General features: G+C 42.8%; 7 protein-coding genes across 7 annotated transcripts; 3 read left to right on the top strand and 4 right to left on the bottom strand.

Moving 5' to 3' along the window:
• Positions 1 to 1,200: 1,200 nt before the first annotated feature.
• EAF01_005551 (uncharacterized protein) lies at positions 1,201 to 2,235 on the bottom strand (the record flags this gene model as incomplete). Its single annotated transcript, XM_038913804.1, has 1 exon — positions 1,201 to 2,235. The coding sequence occupies one exon, from the start codon at positions 2,233 to 2,235 to the stop codon at positions 1,201 to 1,203; it is 1,035 nt and encodes a 344-aa protein (XP_038770253.1).
• Positions 2,236 to 2,576: 341 nt separating this feature from the next.
• EAF01_005550 (uncharacterized protein) lies at positions 2,577 to 3,375 on the top strand (the record flags this gene model as incomplete). The annotated part of the gene is made up of 3 exons (XM_038913803.1): positions 2,577 to 2,663; positions 2,751 to 2,937; positions 3,005 to 3,375. The coding sequence occupies 3 exons, from the start codon at positions 2,577 to 2,579 to the stop codon at positions 3,373 to 3,375; spliced, it is 645 nt and encodes a 214-aa protein (XP_038770252.1).
• Positions 3,376 to 4,025: 650 nt separating this feature from the next.
• On the top strand, positions 4,026 to 5,176 carry EAF01_005549 (uncharacterized protein; the record flags this gene model as incomplete). The annotated part of the gene is made up of 2 exons (XM_038913802.1): positions 4,026 to 4,048; positions 4,141 to 5,176. 2 exons carry the CDS (start codon positions 4,026 to 4,028, stop codon positions 5,174 to 5,176), a joined length of 1,059 nt encoding a protein of 352 aa, XP_038770251.1.
• Positions 5,177 to 5,605: 429 nt separating this feature from the next.
• On the bottom strand, positions 5,606 to 7,979 carry EAF01_005548 (uncharacterized protein). Its single transcript, XM_038913801.1, has 4 exons — positions 7,832 to 7,979; positions 7,608 to 7,756; positions 6,326 to 7,539; positions 5,606 to 6,273 (listed from the first exon to the last, which is right to left on the bottom strand). Exons 1-4 carry the CDS (start codon positions 7,875 to 7,877, stop codon positions 5,913 to 5,915), a joined length of 1,770 nt encoding a protein of 589 aa, XP_038770250.1. The 5' UTR covers positions 7,878 to 7,979; the 3' UTR covers positions 5,606 to 5,912.
• Positions 7,980 to 8,723: 744 nt separating this feature from the next.
• Positions 8,724 to 9,665, top strand: EAF01_005547 (uncharacterized protein; the record flags this gene model as incomplete). Its single annotated transcript, XM_038913800.1, has 2 exons — positions 8,724 to 9,359; positions 9,417 to 9,665. 2 exons carry the CDS (start codon positions 8,724 to 8,726, stop codon positions 9,663 to 9,665), a joined length of 885 nt encoding a protein of 294 aa, XP_038770249.1.
• A 1,213-nt stretch (positions 9,666 to 10,878) lies between these two features.
• Positions 10,879 to 12,231, bottom strand: EAF01_005546 (uncharacterized protein; the record flags this gene model as incomplete). The annotated part of the gene is made up of 4 exons (XM_038913799.1): positions 10,879 to 11,209; positions 11,296 to 11,414; positions 11,468 to 11,781; positions 12,012 to 12,231. 4 exons carry the CDS (start codon positions 12,229 to 12,231, stop codon positions 10,879 to 10,881), a joined length of 984 nt encoding a protein of 327 aa, XP_038770248.1.
• A 2,076-nt stretch (positions 12,232 to 14,307) lies between these two features.
• On the bottom strand, positions 14,308 to 16,292 carry EAF01_005545 (uncharacterized protein; the record flags this gene model as incomplete). Its single annotated transcript, XM_038913798.1, has 3 exons — positions 14,308 to 14,905; positions 14,965 to 15,523; positions 15,656 to 16,292. The coding sequence occupies 3 exons, from the start codon at positions 16,290 to 16,292 to the stop codon at positions 14,308 to 14,310; spliced, it is 1,794 nt and encodes a 597-aa protein (XP_038770247.1).
• Between the last annotated feature and the right edge of the window lie 403 nt (positions 16,293 to 16,695).

The raw sequence follows: 16,695 nt of genomic DNA, 5'->3' as shown, positions 1-16,695 counted from the left end.
CTCTCGGCTGAATCAATCCACTTCAACCCACCGAGCCACCCTAGACAGATATCATCCCATGTTGTTGATATTCAGACCTAAGTATGTATGATATCGTCATCATCAGCAAGCACTCCTCTTCTAATGAGGGGGAAAGAGAAGTAACTGGCTAAGAATGACTCTTGGATGTTACGCTTGGAGAAAGAATGAAGTGGTCAAATCGATTGAGTGGGATAGGAGGTCGATGCGATAAGAATTCGCATTCTAGACAGAGTTGACTGTTTACCAATGTACACACCTACCTCCCTGTCTACCTAGGTATTGGCGCCTTTTGCGTTTACGTGTTGCTAAATACAGCCAAAACCACTTCTACCACCACCAGGTATCTTGGTTAGTCATTTCAATGCAACTCTATAGCCAATTTTTGGATACTAATACATAAAAGTCAATTCTATCAAGCCAATCATAATTTCCTGAATAATGGGATTTTTCTAAATTACGACGACTTCTCTGTCTGTGCTGAACGCCACATTCACTATCTTAGAGAACCTTGGAAGACCCATGGACAACTTGAGATGCCACTCGAGATTCGAGACTGTTCTAACTTTTTAATTGGTGATATACCTTTTCCAATTAACGAACCGTCTGAACTCTGAAACATAGACTCTGATCTCTCACGAGTCACTACGAGACTACTTCAATTGTAATCATGACCCTCTCTCGAGCCTCTACGGGCCTTACCGTGAGCGAAGAAGACGTTCCCTTCTTGGCCGCCCAATTGTCTTGTCTCCTTGTCATTTCAATATTTCTTTTTCGTATGTTGGCAAGAACCAACCGAATTAGATATCGCTTCTGCAAAAGCCATGTTCGTGTTGCACCCGTGGCGCAAATCAGTCCGTTCGTGTCTTGGTGGCGCTATGAATTCCCCAGAAATGTTTCAATGCAGGGGCCCCCTATTCTGAAAAATTTGATGAATATGTTAACGGTCTCAATTGTTGGGAAATTCTCGACGTCTTCCAAAATGGGTGCTTTGGTGTTAAGTTGTTTCTAACAAAACAACAATCACAAACAATCAATCACCTTTCTATCCTTTTCCTCGACTAGAAGGTCTGACGTTTAACCGAACGTTGAGAAATCTCCGTACAGGTTTGTTTTGGGTGGACAAACGGCTGGTAAAGAGGCACTTTGCATGAAGATGTCTTACACTGAATTCTTGAAACGTTATGTCTTGATGGAATGAGGCGGAATGTTTTGCCCATATTCCAGGTACCATTCATGCGCAGATTGACTTATTCGTTGACTTTTAGCATCATCCGAGGAATCTTTGAAATCTTCCAAGGCTTGTAAAAATGCGAATCTACACTTCTCTGTTATATTCCCAGATGCCACCAAAGTCCTGAGAAATACCCATAAAGATTCTTCTTTCCATCTTAATGAAATTGCCATTCCAAGAACTTCTTCACATATCAAAGTCTTTCGGTCAATCGTAGACGTCGCCGTTAGAAATGTGGGAGAAGATAGACAGGACAACAGGAAAGACCACCCGGAGGTATCTCCTGGATGCCCCAAACACCATTTCTTTGCATTATATATTATTGTAAGGTAGGTAGTCTCATCACCTTCCACCGATTCCATCAACCACCGCATGTGAGACCATGCGTAGTAATTCCGAGGATGCCTCTCAGCTGCCACCATAACAACTGATGTAAGGTCCCGAGATACATCAAGAGGTGGCGTCTTGGATTGACGAAACTCAAGAAGCCATCTCCTGTGGCTCCATAGTGTCGGTGACTTCGTATGACGATTGAGGTGGGACGTCAAGAGACTGTCAACGAAACGTAGCTCGCTCTTTACTTCCAACCCCAGCTCAAATACAGTCATTTTTCGAATACTTTGTATAAGTCTTTTTCGAGCATTACACGCAGTTAAATGTTCCGGATCTGTGAGAAGAATGATTGAAGTAGCATCCCGGATCTCCTTTGAATGTTTGGGGCCCAAATCTTTGAAGTTGAAGAACACTTTCCGCGCAACAACAAATGCTTGGATGAGTTTGATTTTAGGTATACCAACACTGTTCTCGAGGACTACCGTATTGACATCTTCCGGTAATTGACCTTTCCTAAGAAGCTCAAAGTCTATCAGTTCGTGACCGAGAGCAAAATAAGGATCGAATACTTTCACGATATCGTCGTAGACTTTTTGAGAATCGCCAGCATTTAAAGATGCAATAGTATCTTTATCAAGTGCTCGTGACATGATGTTGAGCTCTGGGGTGGCAGTACAATATGTGAAATCATTCAAATGATACTCATCTGCTCAGAGATTATATAAGTTGCATGAACTGGAAGTTCATGACATTCAGAAGGAATGTTTGTTTGCTGTCGTAGAGAAGAAAGATGCTATGGTAGTCTCAGAAATAGTTTACATTCTCGTGATGACCTCAACATGGTCCGAGCTTCTGAAGCTTCCGTACAAATTACAATGAGTCGAGTATGATAGCCCACCACCGAGCGGACACGACACAGTTCCCACAACTATATTTTCAGGAAGTTCTCGAAGAAAGAGGCAGTCGGATATTCGACTACATAGCTTTGAAAATGCCGTCTCTCCTCTTTACATGTTTTCTTGTCCAGTTACTCATCCACCTCGTCAATACTTTTGGTGCAGATGCGATCAATAATCTAGTAAGCTCTCCAATCCTCAATATCTAACCTTGCCAAGTTGCTTTACAGTTCAATATTCCTCTCGCAAAATCATCTGACCAATCCTAGCTATGGAATCTCTACAATATGTTCCCAACACCAACGTCGCAGTCCGCGGGCGAGCAAAAGAAGTTGAAACGAGAATTCATGAAAGTTCGTCATGAAATGAATGCTACAAGTAGTCAAGACGAATTTGCCAGATGGGCGAAATTGCGCAGACAGCATGACAAGCTATTTGATCAGTTGGAGAAGTCAAGTACGTCTCTAAACCCCCAAACCTACAAACTTCAACAAGTGGCTCAAATCTAACATCTCTCCTACAGAATCCACGCTCGATTCCACCAAATCTACATTCGATTCCTCAATTACCACACTCCGCTGGTTGGGCACGAACGGTCTACGCATGTTATTACAATTCTGGTTTTCTAAGCAAGCCATGTTTTGGTTGCCCAAAGGATGGTTCCCTTATTACGCGGAGTGGTTGTTGAGTTTCCCTAGAGCACCACTGGGAAGTATCAGTATACAAGCATGGACACTTGCATGCGCAGCTGTGATTTTGTTGGTCAGTGATGCTTTGGTTGCAGTGGTTGCGTTGGTTTTGGGAACACAAACTGGTGTAAAGGCGAAGAAGATGGAGGAGCCTATGAAGGCCGGTGGACAAGGCACAGAGAAGCCTGGCAAGAAAGAGTTGTGAGGCTTACAACTCCTGATACGTATTTATATCTTTACGAACGCAATGCTGTACGAATGTTTCTGCATTTTTACGAAACACGAGAATATGATATAAGTGATGTCTCTCAACAATTAAGACGCAAAGATCCTCATAGCTAACGCTGAGATCATGCAACACGAGTGAGATGACTCTTGGCAGAGTACTTGGGGCTCAATCTGGGCATACTTTTTGACTGTGAGAGACCATTGAGAAATAGGTCGCCAAAGCTTCGAAAGTGCCACTACATGTGTATCAAATCAATACTATACCTAATTATTCCCATTGCAATTCGAGAATAGCAAGCGCATACCAGGGAACAGAATCAAATTCTCATGCGCAAGTGCGTTGCTCATACTCCAAACAACTCATGGTTGAGTTTGGCTGTTTTGTATTTGTTAGATTCCCAGAACGAAAATTTCAAAGAATTTATGTATGCCGAATTTATTTCGAGTCCCCATACTAATAGAAACGCTAAAGATATACTAACTATATGCAGCCACCGCCTCTATTATTGTTTCATGGCAGAATACCCTTTGATTGTCTTATCGCGAACGTGTTCTGAAGAAATGAGGAATCGATTCAAACTGCCAAACCTATGATACTTTATACAAGTTGAGCTTCGCACATATATTATGGTGGGAATATCGTTTGGGACGTATGTACAATTTTCTTCTCTTGTCTCTTAGTTATACCATCAAAGACCTGCAATTTGTAGACTCACAGATTCACAAGCTAACTCATCCACAGTATCAAGTCCATCGTAATATTCTTTGGACCATTGCTTCTCCCCAAAGCAATCGCATACTATCGATCGCAGCGCGCAGCTCCTCAAGCCCACGGTCTCACAGTTCGACCGGTTCCTCAAAATATATCTCGCGCTCTCACGATCCTCTTCATAACCTCTCTCGCTTTCCTCATCAAAACCTTCCCTACCTTTACCAATCCCTCACTCTTCACACTCACCCAGTCTCGTCTACAAATCCCAACCGATGTCCTTTTTACCCGTCTCCAGACCTTACGTCCCACTGGTCTTACTCCCGCCGACGAAATCCTCAAAAATGCATTTACCAGTAAAGAATCACGACTCTTATATCTAAAATACGGTCCCGATACCATGACAAACTGTCCCTTCTGCCACCCCGAAGATCCTCCATCCTACCTACTCTACTCCCTCGTGAGCATCGTCATACCACATCTTTTTAATCTCTGCGTTCTGGCCCTCGCAACCAGTACCCTCTTTATCGGCAAAGAAGCAAATATCTGGCGCGGAAAAGCTACCACTCTCGCTGGCGCAATCGCGGTCCTCGATATCTATTTCGTCACACAGTACAAACATACCAATAATGCCACTGCACTCAGACTCGAGGAAATCGATCACTTTTATTGGAATATGCAACTCTATCGCAATATCGCATTAGCAGCATTAGATGGACTTATTGGTTGGCTTCTCTATCTATCTTCCACAAACCGAGCATTCCTCACTCCGCCTACGACGGCGGAAAAAATAGAAGCCACGACGAGGATTATAGACCAGGTGAGAGGGAAATTGAACGGGATAGCATTGATGCGTAATACGACGGTGAGAGATAAAGATTTGAGAGGAAAAGTAAACGAATATTGGGTGAGAGAAGCGAATGTTATGTTAGAGGTACTAGAGACTAGGGAGGTAGTCGATGGTGTTAGAAATGCATTGGAGGGGAGAGTTGATCTGGTTGCGGTACAGAGGGATGCAGATGCCTTTGCGGAGGCTGTTCTGGGGGGTGTAGGCAAGGTGGTTATGTAATTTTATGGTGTTTTTTGTACACATTGATAGATCCTCAATATTGATATAGCTCTGATTTTCATCAATATCAATTTTCTTTTCAAACAAACCTTTGTTCAGTGTGGAGAAGCTAGATGTCATGAGCATGAGTTATAAATTATAATCCAGAAGCTCGTCTATATTCAGACTCCAACTATCCCCCTTTCATTTCAGAACTAGTTAATCAATCTCTCAACGGACAATCCAGAAAATTAGATTTAGATTCTTAAAGCTAACGCACCTGAATGCTCGATCATTTCTAAAGACAACCTCCACCCCCCTCCCAAGAAAGGCTAGATATCGATGAAGATAACACCAATCGTAGTGTACCAATCTATACGCCTCCAACCCCTTCGTGAAAGGAATTATCACCACGCTGAAAATTATACATCACTAGAACAAGACACAACCCTCAGATACGAGCAACCTAATCAAGAAACCCAATATTAAAATTTCTCCCGCACACACGATCGATTGGTGCTAACAAGCCCACCACGAAAGACCCTATATGATATGATACAATATGCTACTTGCCCAAAACGAAATAAAACGCAGATTCCACGAGCAACGCCATGTCAAAGAATCTCATAGCACAAAAAACAAACGGCATGAGAACCATCACAACACCAATATCACACCCCGTGAAACGCCCTCGCAATGTAGCTAATATACACCTCAATCTATTCCACAAATCAAAAGGCCCTAAGTTCCCAATATCCTATTTTGTTGCGAGAGTAGCTGAGCTACTGACGCTTCCACTTCGACTATCTTTCACACTTCCTTCTTCGGCGCTTTTCTCTAGAAAGCCAGTCCAGAGTTCTGATAGAGATTCCTTTTGAGAGGTTGAGGGCTCGGTAAAGAATTCTGTGGATAAAGATGGTGTGCTTGGGGTTCGGTGAAAGGGCGACATCGGTAAGCGTAGACTATTACTCGAAGCGCCTGGTCTGGCTAAACCAGCTTGTTCTTTTTGTTCATCTGTCCAGTTCAATAATGAAGCAATGACTTGTAGGACTTGAAATTTCTTTGGATCTGAACGATCCAATGAGAGGAAATGTAAAAAGTGGTTTGTGACAACTTGTCTACATTTAATTAGTTCGAAATTCGATTTCGTAGTGTGGGAGTGTAACATACCTATCAACATTGTCCTCTACTTTCGACTTTTTGATAAATCTCAACGCTTTCGTGAGGTGATCATTGATCAAAATGGCTTCATGACGAAGTTTTCCAATCAACAAATTCTTTTCCTTGACTTCCTTTTCAAATGGAAGGAGTCGATTCAATTCTGTTTGCAGAGCTTCTTTCGAAGTTTCAGCCTCCACACATCTAGAATCCGACTCCTGAACGATCTTTTTCAAAGATTGAAGTTGCTCATCATAACTTTCGACCATTTCTCGAAGTTCCTGTCTTCGAGTCTCTTGGATCTCCTGCAAAGCTCGTTGTAATCCATCAACCACCTGAGAATGACTATCACGTTCGGCGACGGTGGTTTCGTATGCTTCTTTCTGAGCTGAAAATTGTTCCTCCATATCAGAAACTCTACTCTCCAGGTTCTCTCGTATAGATCTTTCTTCCATAGCCAAAACTTCCCAATCTCCCATGGCTTCCTTTGCAGCATCGGCTTCCTCTTTGAGATGTTTAGCTTGTTGAAGTAAATCTTCCCTTTCATGAACCCAATTCTGCTGTGATAAATTATTACGATTCCGCATGCTCGAAAGTTCTTTGGACGATTCGTTCAGTTCATTCCTCAATTTGGATACCTCGTCCTCCAATCCTTGGATAGTACTTTGAAACGATTCTACTTGTGATTCTAAGTCTTCTATTTTCTCATTGGCCTCCGCCAATTCCTCTTTATCTGCCTTCAATCGCTCCCCCAAAGTCGTTTTGATCGTATTGACGCGTGTGAGTAATGTATGATATTGAGATTCCCAGTTTTCTCTCGAAGATTCAGTCTCCTCTAATTCTGCTCGGACTGTAGAAATTTCCTCCTCGTGTTGACTCTTGAGTGCGGTGATCTCATTTTTGTATTTTGCCTCGACAGATGATAGATTCTCCGAGTATTGGTCCTTGGCTGTTGAATCTTCTTCCGTGTGCTTGCCCTGGATATCCTCGAGGGATTTTCGTAATTGTTCAACTTCAGCGCGCAATGCCTGGCGTTCCGCCGTCATTGCTTCCAGTCGAGCACTCGAGTCCAATTCATCTGATCCATTGCTTTCCGAGGTCCCTTCTTTCTTCCCGGTGCTAGATTGTGTTGGCGCAATGGTATGGCCATTACCCGCGGAGTCAATTTTGCGCCCGTTCGTTTGCGAATCTATGCTTGATGGAAATTGGGCGTCCTTTGGAGTATTCTGTCGAGAATTGTCAGAATGCGCTTATGTTTGCTATATAGTGAGTTGTGAACAGGTGTCACTCGTACCACAGTTGACTGCCCGGATTCCTCTGGATTCCCATCTTCTTCTTCTGCTACGTTTACTGTGAGATCGTTCACTTGATCTTGAATTTGGGGTATTTCTCCATTTGATTTCGATTTGGCATTCTTCTTCTTCTTATTGCTCTTCTTCTTCGCTATTATTATGTCAGTGTTTGTTCTTATAGCGTGAGCTTCCCCACCATAACGGCGATGTACAAGGGCAAACGAACCTGGAGAAGTAACATTGGAAGAATCCGTAGGAGCTGTGGCTGACATGATTTGATAATAGGAACAGATTTGATAATAACAAGAAAACTTTCTCTTTGGGACCAATCGCAATTCAATTATTGTCGAGGCTGTGACCTTTGAACATTATTAGGTAGCGTTCTCCAATTATGGCACAGTATATGTTTAGCCCGAAGTCTTAGAGCTGCGTAATGATACGCTTTAGGGTTGAAGAAGTTACCGTATTCGTCAATATTTCCATCGGTTTTATGTTCTCCCTGTGTTTGTATTGACGAAGGGTCAGACCCCATCTGCATCAATTGCGACACATTCATCATGTTCATCTACTGTTATTCACGTGTAAATGTTTGATGAGAGCCAACATAATAAGTTGGTATTAAAAAGAAGGTATCTGTCCAGTCAAAAGCAAGTGTCACATCTGGAATCTTGGTACATATCTCAAGAAGAAGGGCACAGGCCAAAATACCATTCATCCGAGAGTCTATTAGTCTCTAGGCTCACGGAATGATTTGAGATACTTGCATATAGAATAACTACTACAACCCTAAATCACAGTTCTCCTACTCGTGATAGATCCCCAGTTGCGGGGACGGGAGAGCTATATTCTATAGTCATAGAATTGTTCTCCAGTTACCAATCTTCTTCTTTGATTTGATATTTATATCGCCGACCAAGCTTAGTTCGACGATTATGGTGTTGAAAGGAATGGGCTATTCTAGTCTCTACCCCGCCCATTCTGCCATTCAAGCGAATGGCTACTTGGTATATAAAGCTCTTTAAGGTATCCTCTAATGATCTATGAACTTCAAGCTTGTATCAACTCCTCTTCTTATCCATACTCCTAATAGATGACTTTCAACTTCACTTTTTTACATCATGGGCTCCATTGAATCAGAGGAAATGAAGTCCCGCAACTATATGAAATGGGATGCTTCAGGGTTTGAAGTTATCCCTCCCAATGAACAAGAAGATATACAAGCTATTGCGGACCAGATTAATGCCATTCAACAAGCTCAATTTAATACTCATCGTCATTGCTTTGGAGGTACTACTTCTCAACCCTGGGTCAAAATAGAAATACTAACATCATCAAAGGGAACACATGCAAGAGCTCAAAGACTGGTCAAGGGTGAAATGGTTGTTGGAGGTTTACCTCCACATCTTGCGCAAAGCATGTTCTCTCGTCCAAAGACATATCCAATTGTCATGAGATATGGTACCGAACCTGGTGATCCAGCTCTCGACGATCGTATTCCGCAACCTCGAGGTCTAGGAATGAAGGTTTTCAATGTTCATGGTGAAAGATTTGACGGGAAAGAGTTGAGCACACAGGATATCGAATTCAATAGTACTCCTGCATTAGATCTTGCAGATGCAAAGACGACAAAAGAAATTATTGATCTTAGAATTAAGTACGGAGGAGACAAGGCTGAGTTATACAGGCATTTAGAAGTTCGCAAAGATACGGCATTACAAAAAGCTCGTGATGAAGTCAGGAATACTCACCTCGAGGTATATATTCACACCATCTAGCCACGCTGCATAACTCAATTGCTGACATACATCTAGTCAACACGACAGTATTCGCAAACTGCTTATAGATTCGGTGACTATGTTGTCAGATACTGCCTAGTTCCATCTTCGGAAACGCAAAAGAAGCTCTATGAAGAGACGGTCAAACCAGACGCTCATCCAGATAATATTCTCAGTGAATGGCTCAAAGAATTTCACACAAATCACGACGCAGGATATCTCTTCCGAGTCCAGCTCCTTGAGAATCTCGAAGACCAACCTATAGAATATGCCGGTAAGGTCTAGGATCCCGAAAACTACCCATGGCAAACAGTTGCCACCCTCAAGATCCCTAAGCAAGATAGTTTTATAGCCGCGAGAAAGACGTTTTGGGAAGATCACATGAGATTAGATCCATGGTGTGGACTTAAGAGTTTTCAACCTCTCGGATCATCAAATAGATTAAGGAAAGTTGTCTATCCAGCAAGTAGTTTATTTCGTCGTAAGATGAATGGGAGACAGGAATTGGATGTTAATAACATCGATTCAATCCCAGATGGAGGTTGGGTTATTGGGGTGTTGTGAGCGTTGAATGAATGGTACATGAGCTATGGTTGGGAATATGGATATCATTAATAATGATTACAATATTAACGATTCCTGTCAAACAACCTTTCATAGTCTGTAATGCCAGCTTTTCTTCGTCTAATTCAAGCTATGAGTCCATTCCACTCTCCCTTTGAATCCTCATCGCTTCCATCTGATGATCCACGAATCTCACCCTTCATTCTCAGGCACCAATCGCCATATTACCTAATCACGCTCAAAACGCACAGACCTCCCATCTACCATAAAATCCTTCACCTCGCCTCAACATCTTTTCTTTCCTCTTTACATATAACCACAGCATCCATTGTCAGCCCTACCTGGGCCCATCCAAGTTTACTTGGATAAGTTCAAGTAGGATTGTAGTAGGGACTTTGTTTTCACAAGACCCAAGTACTGAAATGGATCGCTCAGAGAAATGAACGCTTCAAAATCCTGATTATCGTCTATGCTCGATGGACTTTTCAGGTTCGCTTTGTGTCTACATTCTGGGAAGAGGGAGGATGGAGTGTTGGAGGGCGGAGTTAGAGATATGGACGACTGTGGAAGGGGGGAGAGATGGAAAAGAAGGGGGTTTCAGAGGTAGTGTAGGTAGTAGTAACGAATATACCTTTTTATTGAAGAGACATTTAGTTTTGTCATGTTCTTGATATACATTCACATCGCGTTCATCAAGCATTTGGAGAGAACTTGATTCGTGAAGTACACCAAGCCCAGTTAATTCGCTACTTGATATCTCATTGTCAATAACAAATCCAGAGCCAGCCAGTCCAAAGATAATGTCTTAGCTTTCACACATCCTCAAATAGGGTATTTATTCATCGTCTCAACATGAATACACTAGCACCAATCATCCTGAGCCCACAGCAACCCTCTCATCAAAACCTCAAGAATAAGCTAGACCAGTGTCCCATTATCTCCTAACCCATCTCAATCCCACACTCTCCGGATCAAACATTACATGCAACATATGTCTCTCATGATCAACCGCCAAACTACTCTTCCATGCCCTCTCTCTTGCCTGCTTACCAGTCTCTCCGTCATTGGGGATAATCTCAACTCTCCAGTCTTTGAATAATACAGCTAGTACAGCAACTAGCTCTACCTGCGCAAATTTCTTACCAGGATATACTCGTTGACCCCACGCAAAGGGCATGAAATGATGCGACGTATCTGCTTCGATTTTTTCCTTGTCAAAGTCTTGCGTGCTAGGATTTTCAACGGGAGCGGAGGTAAACGATGTACTGATAAACCGGCCAGGATTCCAGGCAAGAGGATCGGAACCCCAGTATTTTGGATGCGCATGAAGAGCGGGTATAGAACAGTGCACAGTACAGTAGTATGGGGTGGAAGAAGATATATTTTCCCATCAACTGCAAGACTTATCTCTTGTGAACCAGTAGTTTTCACGAGTTGAGATAAAGGATGACAAATACGAAGAGTTTCGAACTGCCATTTATGAGTGTACTCACACTTCTAGACGTCAGAAGTGAGGGACTTACAATAACTGCTCTACAGCGCTTCAATTGAAAGTATGTTTCGTATTTCCAGGACTCTACATTCGTATCTGTGCGTAGATGATAGTTTGTCTCCTGAGAAATCCAATCTTGAGTGTCGAGGTGCGCAGCAAGATGGATAAGTAAGCTGGTGAGCGTAATAGCTGTTGTATCCTTACCGGCAAAAGCGCAGACGAATAGATGACTTGAGATCCCTTTCTTCGTAAGTGTCGTCTTTCTTCCTTTATACGATGTTTTGTCAATGGTTGTAATATCTGTGTTCGATTCTTCACCCTCCTCACGAGCTTTCACTAGTCGCGCTACTAGACGTTTTTTCTCAGTTTTTTCCACGTGCAAGATGCTCTTTCTCTTTATCCATCAAATTGAAAATCTAGGAGCGGAAATCATTCATCGCTCTGGCTGCATTTTTAAATGATCGAGGTGTCCACCAAGCTTTTTAGACCTTCTTCTCCAACAACAAAAATTTGGTTGATAGATGACAGAATCGTGGATAGAGACTTCCGATACTGATACGACTTATCATTCTTACGAGCATCCCATTTCTCAACCTTCTGACCTTCAAATGGGTACACTTCGTTGAACATCACAGCTGCAAGAACATTAAGCGTGAAGCTCTTAGTATCTAAATATGTCGATCGAACTGGCTGTTCCGCCTGTTTTGTCCAGTACTCCAACATTCCTTTCGCCTGCGCTGAAGACTGTTGCCAAACTATCTCATTATTCTCCTCCGTAAACGTCACTGTCGTCATCTTTCAATGAGCTTGCCACTCCGTACCATCCACCGTAAACAAATTCCGTCCATTGACATCTAAACCCGCCATCTCCTCCATATACCTCCTAAACTCCGTATTCCTCATCAAAATATCATAGATAATATTAGCATCCGCAACACAAAGTTGTATTACCCCCCCCCCCCCCCCCCCCCCCCGGATGAACAACTAGAAATGCATCCCCGTAATCAACGAAGATTTGCGCTCGCTCATTGGCTTCCCAACCGTGAGAATGATGCGTGTGAAGTTTTCAGATGCAATTCCAAGTCGTTGACAGAGTCGCACGATGGAACTACCATAGAGAAACCAGATGGAGTTCATAGGTGATACATAGCGAACGAGGTGGGAAGGACCTATCAAGTGAGCTATGGCATAATTAGTGGCTCGGGTTTGAGATGACCAGATGAGGAGTCCGAGTGGGAGAGTGTGATGGTTGTGGTAAGTAGCAATATGGTGTAGCTACTTGATATTCCCGGTGACAAGAACGGCTGAAATGCCATTTTCTTTGATAGAAGAATATCGATGGAGAAAGTCGAAGAACTAAGGGGTTATAAGTTTGTCGGAGAGGTAGAATTCGGCAAACAATTCCCATCCACCCCCCAAGACACAGCCCCAAGTATAATCCCCTCGAACAATTTCAGGTTCGTGGTGTCATCACAGTGAATTTCTACAGTGAATTAAAGGTGAGCAATTGAAAATAAACTCATGAATTTGAAGTTCTTGTCCCTGCTATCATCGGCCCACTTTCCATGGTAGAGTAATTGTATGGAGCTCATATAAACAACAGTGGGAGAAAGTACGTAAATATAATATCTATTCTCGCTTGTACGTACTATCTTGGCAAAACTGATCACTAGCGAGGCTCTGTTCTCATCTAATGGACATAGCTTGGCAAGAATCAAGTGGTGTGAATCAGATATTGCGAAGTTGATGATATCTTGAGAACGTCAACCTTTGGCTTTATAGCGTAGAAACACATCTGCAATTGATAAGAAGCCTAGTTTGAGATGGTTTGTGAGGTCCATTCATTCCACCCTGCGAATGCTGCTCTATAAATTAGCTCGTTGCCGCGGGCCTGTAATAGACTTGTCGCCGTCCAGGTTCATACACAACACGTCAGTGACCTTCTACAACTAATCAGTACTCTTCACCTCTCCCAATACACAATATCACCTAAAAGCCGTTTCAAAAATTGTAAAACCGTCGTGCATGATTCATACAAGCCTCTATGCAATGAGTCCGATGTATTATGCGATACTTCATCATCTTACCTCGTTCGCCTCCTCGAAGTGGGGGTAATGTCATTGAGGCAACTTTTGACTCTCACTCTCTTACAGAGATTTGGAGACTCGCATCTAGAGCATGTTATCTGGTGCAATATAAGAGGTGCTACTATATAATTTATTACTTCACTGCTTATACCATACCCTTGAAGCAATACACTTCCATATTTGAATTCAAGTAAGACGCGGTTCGAATGTCCACAATTGCATGGTGCTGGGCAAACCACATCAGATCACCCTGCTAAGGCTTGTTGACGGGAGGATTAAGCGGTAGCTTGAAGTGAGCCGATCAAATGCTAGAGTGATAGTCTTAATAGATCGAATTTTTGTGCATCAATACCTTGAGGGCTCAGTATTCCACACTCCAATTTGTATAGCCCGCCTACATCTACATCTATCCACGAGATCTTCGAGCAAAGCACTTGACTACAACTGTTGAACTATACCGGTTATACGCATGTATTTAGTTCTCTCTTTGCAATTTGCCGTTGCCAATTTTTAATATTGACGTCAGGGACATAGCAGACGTGTTGTGTGCTGCAATACTCCAATCGTGTTGATAGGTAATAACTATCTTCTCCCTCCATCGAATCATAAAAGCTAAATGGAATTTCTGAACAAAAACATTGCGGTGTAAATATCAAGAGCATAACAACAATAAAGATTTAATAAGAAATCTGAAGGTCAAGATGAAAATCAAAATCGCAAAATGCCCCAAGAAACTTCATAACTAATCCACGCTCGTGCAGCCTGTCGTAACGCCATCATGTTTTCATACAATAGAAACTGCATACCACGTAATTCCATCTTCATCCACATCAGTTGAGATATAGTCCTTTTCTGAAGGAAGGGCATCGCCAAGACCCAGCTCCCTGAACTGCTCATCTTGGGCAAGATTCATGGCTCGACAAATCAGTTCGTAATGAGGGTCCATTTTGAGAACCATGAAATGACCTAGACGCTCATATTGCCCATCTTCTTGACCGGTATGTCTCAGCAAAATGCCCTCGATTCTTATATACTCGGTACCCGCGGCTTTCAAGATGCCAACAGGTAATATCAAAATTGAATTCCAAAAGCCTTCCGAGCCACAATCTGTATAATCCCATTTCAGAGCGTAACGTCTAATTGAGATTTTACCAATTGATCTTCCACTATACTTGTCAAATGGTGACTTTATCTTATAGATTATCATAGATCTCGAGCGAACGTTTAGAACTCCTCTCTTAACACCTCCAAATGGATCATCATGTTCAAGAGTTACGTCGACTTTGGTGATTTCAATATATGCCTCAGTAACTACTGTTTCATCGCTAGAAATAGAGACTGGTTGTTTCACTGCAGCCCATGACCAGGAAGGGGCTCGCCAACTGTTTTCCCTTAATTTCTTCCCCGAAGAGCTTGTCCTCCAGCACTTAAAGTTGCATACTTTGAGCAGTTCTCATTGGCTGATTTACATAGACGTATTTCTTGAGAATCAATTTTGATCAGCCGTGTAGGTAGAGCAGAAGCTTTTTCCTGTTGTCTACAAGCACTGTGACCTAAACAGCATTCTCGAAGCCATGCCCGCACAAGATCTGTCGATTCTTTAGTACAACCTAATTGAAAGCTTTCCCACGCATTTTGACCAAGATCTGTGTTAGTATGATACTCGCGTGTACGATGTTCAGAATCCAGTGTGTTATCTAGTACAATCATCGCATAAGCCGACTCTCGGCCTCGAATACCATCCTTGACCATCCAGAAATCAAGCGATATATTCCACAACAACTCTCCCTCGTGGAGATTATAGCTTATGCCAGAATTACGCTCAAGTGTCATGCGGTAGGGCTTCAGCTGATCAGGCGGCAAGTGATTGCCGGCCGCATGAGCACGAGAATTGTGATTTTCCCAACTCAAGTATAATTTACTCACAAAAAGAGCACACAAAGGACATCCACCAGACGCCGAAGCTTCCAATTCAGACATAGCATTATAATGCGCAGAAACTAGAATGATATCCATATGTTTGTTGGATAATAATTCATGGGCAGAGGATCAAGTATCAAAGAATACTCTACAAAATTTGCATAGGTCTAGATTCAGAACCTCAGCTGTAGTCGTGTTTGTGCTGTTCTCACTCTCCGTGCATGTCTCTTCGGCCACTTGGGAGCATTCAATTGGCCATCGTACGAACCGGGGACTATCGATCTCGGATCTAGAAAGGATATCTGGATGATCTGAACAGCAATCGCCCGAACTTTCTTCTCCTTCATTCTCTTCTTCTTCACTCTCTTCATGTTCCCTTAAATAGACCCCATCATCATCATCATCATCATCATATTCATCCACGTCTAAATTGCTGCCAGAGCTGGCATTGTGGCGATCCGAGTCGTCTATTACATGTGCTCCGACAATTTCGTGTCCCTCGTTCCCACGAGATGCCTCTTTTCTCAACCCATCTGCACCACTTTCGATACCGAAATTCTGGTCAGGAGAGTGGCTCGAATTATTCGTTGAAGGGTAATCATTTGAACCGTCTTCAATCCCCTGATTTTCATACATATCTTTGCCATCAACCTCCACGAGCATTTCAGCATTTCCCCGCTCCTGAGCTTCACAAACACCACCCACTTCTACAGCATCTGTCCTAATAGCACCCGACGACAATCTTCCCACTGCATCAGAATCCGTCGCTCCCAGTTCCAATCCCAAGTCTCTTGTACCGACAATCTCATCATCACCATCAACTCCCGATCTCTTTTCCGCCGAAGACATCGTCCACAAAATATATCTCATGGACAAAATAAAGTAAGCAGGCTGAACAGGTGGGGTAAACGCGATACTCGAAGATTGATCAATATCTCGCCTGCATGCTTACATACCTACGTAGCACCTACCTATTTAAGCAGTCACCTTACAAATCAAGTGGCTTGCCATATCTCTTCCGTACTCTTGATCGCAATTCTGAAGTGTACTTAAATGTGTATGCTATGCACAAGGAAACCGGAGCATATGGGGCATAGATATAACTACCCATATCTCTTCCATACTCACAACCCCACACAATCCCGAGACCTCAACGAAAATACACTCAAACTGCATACTCATGCACACGCAACCAATCCAATTACACTCGAACTCCAAATCCCGATTCTCAATCCTGAAATAAGAACCAGAG

This window comes from Botrytis porri, assembly GCF_014898465.1.
Source record: "Botrytis porri strain MUCL 3234 chromosome Unknown BPOR_007, whole genome shotgun sequence".
Lineage (NCBI taxonomy): Eukaryota > Fungi > Ascomycota > Leotiomycetes > Helotiales > Sclerotiniaceae > Botrytis > Botrytis porri.
This window is presented reverse-complemented; position numbering and strand designations above follow the sequence as displayed.